The following is a 6,768-nucleotide window of genomic DNA, read 5'->3' on the forward strand; positions in this document are numbered from 1 at the left end:
GTAAACAAGAAGAACAGGAATCTCCTAAAGGTATAATTCTAATCCTGGATTTAAAATAATCATTGGGTTTTTACTTCTTTTCTTTTTTTTTCTTTTTTTGAATTCTTTCTTTTTTCTTCTTTTTTTGGGGGGTTCTTGTCTCCTGCAAGAGTTCCTGACAGGTGTAGCTATGACATCTGCTTTGTACTTTACCTGCTGTAGTGAGGATGCAGAGTTGGGTGCTCAGGCCCCTTGTTCCTCCCCATACAGGCGGGAGGTCCAAGAATATATCCCAGCGCAACTCTATCATACGACGGCTGGCGCAGCCTGGCTTAACCTGGTCAGCCAGCACCGGCAGCAGGCACAGGCGCTCAGTCCCCATCAGGCCCGTGCCCAGTTCTTGGGTGAGAGTTGGGCATGGAGAGTTTGGGGACATGGTTGGGGAGGGGTGCTCTACTTAGGGGTCTTGGAGGAAAGGGTTGGAGGCATCTTTTTCTTTTTGGTGCTGGCTGAGCTGCCTACTTACCTAACATGTTCCTGAAAAATCTCACCTGGGTTGGGGATGACTTTGGGTGGAGAGCTAGAAGCAGGAGCTGTAGGTGGGAGGTGGAGAGGCCAGAGAGGTGGGAGGGGAAGGGAGAGGGCCTCTTCTGTCTTCTTGTGTGTCTCATGGTAACACCCTTTCCTCACTGCAGGGCTCCTCAGTGCCTTTCCTATGTTCGGCTCTTCCTTCTTCTTTGTCCAGAGCTGCAGCAACATCACTGTGCCAGCCCCCTGCATTCTCGCCGTCAACCACAATGGCCTCAACTTTCTCAGCACTGAGACTCATGTGAGTGTCCTTAGCCTGGCCCCACCTACAGGTCCCTTGTCCCCTCTATCCTGTAGTCTCCCACTTCTTCCTGGGGTAGAGGCACCTGTGGAGGCCCAGACTGAACACTTAGCACATATGTGATCTCTGGCAAGTCTCTTCTCCTGCCCTGTAGGGAAGAGGAGAAGGTGGCAGGTGAGGTAAGAGCCATGCCAAGCCTGCAGACAGTGTTAGTCTGCTCAAGCTGTGGGACCAAATGCTACAGTTTGGGCAACTCACCTAAGGTAAATATATTTCCCACGGTTCAAGAGGCTAAAAGCCCAAGGTCAAGGTGGGTGCCTAGCTGGCCTCTCTTTGGCTTATAGATGGCCGCTTCTCATGGTGTCCTCCTGGTCTTTCCTCTGTGTGTGCATATTCCTATAGTCCCTTTTACTAGGGACCAACCTCCCTTTTATTAGGGACACCTGCCATACTGGATTAAGGCCCACCACAACAGTGTTATTTTAACTGAATCATCTCTCTTTCTCTCTTTTTACTTTAGTGTGTGTGTGTGTGTGTGGTGCTGGGAATCAAACTGTCTTGTGAGTGCAAGGTAAACATACTCTCTCACCCCTAGCCTCATGATCACCTCTTTAAAGTTCCTACACCTAAATATAGTCATGCTCAAGGTACTGTAATTTCACATTGGAATTTGGAGGGCCACAACACAACCCATTACAAATAGGACTTGTAAACTCCTTTCTTAGCTTTTGCTCCCAGAAGTAGAAGCTGATGCTAGGCACCAGTGTCTCACGCCTATACTCCTAGCTACTCAGGAGGCTGAGATTTAAGGATCAAAGTTCAAAACCAGCCCAGGCAGGAAAGTTTGTGAGCCTCTTATCTCCAATAAACTACTCAGAAAAAACCAGAAGTGGTACTGTGGCTCAAGTGGTAAAGTGTTACCTTTTTTTTTTTTCTTTTTTTCTTTTTGTCGGTCATGGGTCTTGAACTCTAGGCCTGGGTGCTGTCCCTGAGCTCTTCAGCTCAAGGCTAGCACTCTACCACTTGAGCAACAGTGCCACTTCTGGCCTTTTCTGTTTATGTGGTGCTGAGGAATCAAACCCAGGGCCTCATGCATGAGGGGCAAGCACTCTACCACTGAACCACCTTCCCAGCCTCTAGAGTGCTACCTTGAGCAAAAGAAATTCAGGGACAGCGCTCAGGCCCAGAGTTCAAGCCCCAAGACAGGCAGAAAAAAAGAAGCTGACATAAGGATTCCAGGGCTGGTAGCTTATTTATAGGTGACGAAGGGGACACTAAAGAAGGTGGAACAGGGAAGGGGACACAGATGAGAATTTCCAGGCACATGACTGAAGGTCAGTCCCCCTGGGACAGCTGGAGACAGCTTCTAACACACCCTTTGTATAGTTCATCTCTCCTCAGTAACCCACTACTCCCCACCAGTCAGTAGTCAAGGCTTCTTCCTGTGACACTATCTCTCCATTGCTCTTGCTTTTCCTGCAATGGAGTCTGCTTGCTCCATGAAAAGGGGGTACAGAAGTAGCATGATGTGACAGGGCACTAGCATCATCCATTATACTCCTATATCCCACGAATTCTGAGTGATGTCTGGCACACTGTAGATGCATCATCAGTATTTGTTGAATACACAGGTGAGGAAATAGGTCCAGAGAGGTTGAGTGACTTGCTTGAGAAACTGGGATTTGAACTAGGGCCTTCTGCCTTCTCCTGATCTGATTACAGGGTAGGAACTGATGTGTTGGAGATAATCCCTATCCTCCAATCTGTCTGGCCTTTCTTCTTCCACTCCCAGGAGCTGATGGTAAATTTCCCCTTGAAGGAGATACAGTCTACAAGGACCCAGAGGCCCACAGCCAACTCTAGCTACCCTTATGTAGAGATTGCGCTGGGCGATGTGGCGACCCAGCGTACTATGCAGCTGCAGCTGGAGCAGGTGGGCTCTCTGTCACTGGCCAGTCTTATTCCTTAGGCCCTAGGTTCCTCATTCCATGCACTGGGCTTTTCTCTGGGCCTGGCTGTGGTCCAGGGAGCATCCAATGCTGGGGACAGAACTGCAAGTCATCCTGGCTCCTCCAAGGGAAGCTGCTTGACAGTGAGACTGTGGGAAAGAGCCCAGGTTGCAAAACAAAGACATTTGATGGGGCTGGGGAGCAGGGGGAGGACACAATCAGGGAGGTACAGGCCTTAGAGTTGAATGTTAAGCTAAGAATGTGGAATGTGGGACTTTCTTTTTAGGTTGATTGTGAGCAGGCCAGGGTATGGGAGGTTTGAGGATGTTGACCTGGAGGGAGGCATGGGGCCTAGGATTGCAGTTAAAGCAAATGGATTTCCATGGGACAGAAGGGAAAATGATGCCAACCTGTCTTGTGCCTCCTCAACTGTGGCTGTCCTTAAAAAGGGATGGGGGGGGCTTGGCACTAGATTCCTGTCCAACTCTCACGGCTTCTGATGGACCAGTAGGAATGAAGTTTTTACCCCCCCCCCCATAGACAAGATTAAGAGTGAGAGAGGGTTAAAACCAATATGTCTGCCCTTTCCAGTCTCTACCTCCCCTGCAGGGACCTGGGCGCAGCACCCTGCCCTCTGTGACAGGACCAATTCCACCTGGAAGAGACTTCCACTGTACCATGCCTTCCCCTGGCAACAGTGACTTGGGCCCAGGCTCTCCAGTTGTTCTTCCCACTATATGTCAACCCATATCTACTATGAGTTAATCATTTCTCCTGGCAGCCTCAGGCTCCAGACCTGTCCTCCTCCCCAGAACACAACTCTCTGTTCTCTCCCTTTGATCCATACCCCTGTAACCTGCCACAATGCCCATTCTTTGGCTCTTTTCCTGATGCCTTCTGTCCTGAATGGTCTCTACATATGGCTGAGTCTATGCTCTTTCCTTGTCCCTCCTCCCCCAATCCGGTCCTTAAATTTTCAAAACCATCTCTACTGTAATAGACCCCACCTCATATATACTTTTTAGTTAACAGGGATGGCTCCTTGGGTATTTCAGATTGTGGCCTTGGGCCACCTCTCTCCATGGAGGTGTGAACTCTACCCCATACCAGCTGGGAGAGCTGGGGTTCTGGCCAGCTGGGCCAGGGCTGACCCTGGGCCTCAGCCTTTTTCAATTCCAGGTTGGGGTAGCAGTGCTACCTCTTAGGGACAACTTTAAGGGTTGAAGGCAGCTCTTGGGATGAGACCTGACACTGCAGTGATGCTGTCATCATATTGTCCCTATGGGAGTAGCTTCAGTTACCCAGGAAATCTCTGGGGGAATCCCTGAAACTGGCCTTAGTCAAAGAACCAGACTCAAAACTTGATTTCCCACAATGCCCACCCTGTTCCAAGTGGGAACCCTGAGGTGGACACCATGGCAACACACCGTTAGACCAGTTGCCTTTTATGGATTAGACTAATGGAGGGGGTACTAGGGATCAAACTCAGAGCTTTGTGTATACTGGGCCACTCCCCTTGTCTCATGGACTGTTTCTAAAATCTACAGGATCTATGCACAATAGAATCTCATTCAGTCTTTACACAGCTCTGCTAAGCAGGTAAACTCAGCCCCTACCTATGAGGCCACTGACACTCAGAAAAGTGAAGTCACTGGTCTTGACCACACAATTCACAAGCAGCAGAGGCAGTAGCAGTCCTGTGCTTACCGTGGCCTAGAGCCCAACATTCCTTCTCCCACACTGAGGATCCCTGCATGAAGGACATCTTGCACGTACCACCCCAGTGTGAATGCTAAACAAGGCTTAGATAGCCTAGATTCTCACTGTGTCTCTGGCAGGGTCTGGAGCTGTGTCGAGTGGTGGCTGTGCATGTGGAGAACCTGCTCAGTGCCCGGGAGAAGAGGCTCACGCTGCCCCCCAGTGAGATCACCCTGCTCTAAGGCTGCTGCCAGCCCTGTGGTGCTGCCCTTTCTGGACCAGTGACCTTGCTTACAAGGACCACGACCTTGAACAAAACTAAGGAGGCAGGAAGAACCACCTATCTTCTGAAAACCCAAGAGAACAGACCCAGAATTGGGAGAGAAGTGCTGATGTGTCCTGGGGGGGGGTCAGATAGCAGAAGGAACTTTCAAATGTTGGTCCAAGATGTACATAAAGCAGGACCTGGGGCTTTCTGCTATTTGCCTGCTGCAGATGCTGCCTTGACTCCTGTGAGGGGAACACCCTCCTCCAGTGGCCTAGATGCATTGGGCTCTGCCTTTGGTTAACTCAGGACTTGATACTCAGATATGCTCCAGCTCCATACCCCAGCCCCATGTCTCCTCCTCAGGTGCTCCACCTTGTGCTGCCCCTCAGCTCAGGTCTATGACCTGCTCTTCTCCTCCCCCTCCCCCCAGTCATTTCTGTGCAAATAAAAGGTGTGTCTGGCAGTCATGTCATCCACAGAACTGGAGAGTTGCTGGAAAAGAAGCCTGAGGGAGGAGGCAGAAGGTGGAATCATATCTGGGCTGACTCATTGCCTTTAGACACATCTGTCCTTATTCCTCTTTTCAAATTTCTGTCCCCCAATCCACACATCCAGGTTACCTGGATGGGCCACACAAGCTTTAAGAGTGAGGTACTTCCACTACTTGGATACATTCTATACAGCACAAGGGATGAAGATGTCTTGGGAAGGGCTTCTCAGAGAATGGTACACTGGAGTTGGGTTTTGGAGAATATATAGGAGTTTGTTAAGAATGGAGGCAAGTCCTCTCTCGTATCTGCTGTACCCCTAGGACTCTTCAAAAAGTTTCTGCCTATGCCTATGAGTTCTAGTGTTTCTCCTACTGCCTCTTGCAGTAATTTCAAAGTTTTAGATCTGACATTGATCCCCTTTGTGCAGAGTGACAAACGGGAATCTACTTTTCATTTTCTACATTGTGGATGCCCAGTTTTCCCAACACCAATTATTGAAGATGCTATGTTCCCACTTAGCAGCCAGAAAGGAAAGACATAAAAGATGACAGCAAAGATGTAAAAAAAAAAAAAAAGACAGCAAAGATATAAAGGATTCTCCTCACCACTAAGAGTTAATGAGGGAAACAAACAGCTCAAACCTTCCAAAAGAGTAAAAAAGTGTGACAGCCAAGTGCTCTTTAGGGCACAGGCATCACTCAATCAGAAGCTAATGCAGTGATTACTGGGAGAAGGCAGGGAACCCAGAAGTAAACCTCCGTGGCTTGGCTTACTTATCTGCCATTGGATGGTTCTGGAGATAGCTGAGGTGGCACTGAGTCTCACTATGTAGGTCAAGCTGGCCTCAGACTCAGTATGTAGACTGGTGTGAAACCCTCAAGCCTCCTGTGCCAGCCTCCTGAGGACCAGGATTGCAGGTATGCCACCACACCTGACACTTTCTACTATTTTAATACAGAGGAAGCCAGTTCACCATGTTATGGGCAGCTGTGGATACAGTTAATGCCACACCCCTGTCTGGGTCCAAAGAACTGAGTTTAGAGGAACCAAAGAAGATGACCAATGATGGAAGCCAGGCACCGGTGGCTCATGCCTGTAATCCTATCTACTTAGGAGGCTAGGTTCTGAGGATCATAGTTCAAAGCCAGCCTGGGAAGGAAACTATGAGACTCTTATCTCCAATTAAATCACCAGAAAACCAGAAGTGGCACTGTGATGGCTCAAGTGGTAGAGTGCTCACTTTGAGCTGAAGAGCTCAGGAACAGCACCCAGGCCCAGAGTTCAAGACCCATGACTGAAAGAAGAAGCTAGAACAAAAAAAACTGGATAATGCTTCTGTAGAAGTGAACGAAGAAGGAAAAAATATCAACTCACACATCCCTCAGTATATTTCTTCAGTACCTGTGATACATCAATCCATCAAAAAGACCCACCTGCAACTAGAGGAACAAAAGCAGCTCAGTTTGGGGCTGGGAAGGTGGCTCAGTGGTAGAGCGCTTGCCTTGCATGCCTGAGGCCCTGGGTTCGATTCCTCAGCACCACATAAGCAAAAAG

At 49.1% G+C, this 6,768-nt stretch overlaps 1 protein-coding gene and 1 pseudogene across 2 annotated transcripts in view; both read left to right on the plus strand.

Moving 5' to 3' along the window:
* Positions 1–4,725, plus strand: part of Myo15a (myosin XVA) — a 52,107-nt gene extending 47,382 nt beyond the window's left edge. For both annotated transcript variants that reach the window (XM_013016398.1, XM_013016399.1), the window contains 4 exons: positions 250–383; positions 675–808; positions 2,601–2,741; positions 4,596–4,725. In XM_013016398.1, coding sequence (XP_012871852.1) covers positions 250–383; positions 675–808; positions 2,601–2,741; positions 4,596–4,697 — 511 coding nt within the window. In that variant the 3' untranslated portion in view covers positions 4,698–4,725. The remainder of the gene's footprint in view (positions 1–249; positions 384–674; positions 809–2,600; positions 2,742–4,595) is intronic.
* Positions 4,726–6,188: 1,463 nt separating this feature from the next.
* Positions 6,189–6,768, plus strand: part of LOC105985782 — a 3,207-nt pseudogene continuing 2,627 nt past the window's right edge.

Source organism: Dipodomys ordii, unplaced genomic scaffold, assembly GCF_000151885.1.
Source record: "Dipodomys ordii isolate 6190 unplaced genomic scaffold, Dord_2.0 Scaffold31, whole genome shotgun sequence".
NCBI classification, from domain to species: Eukaryota; Metazoa; Chordata; class Mammalia; order Rodentia; family Heteromyidae; genus Dipodomys; species Dipodomys ordii.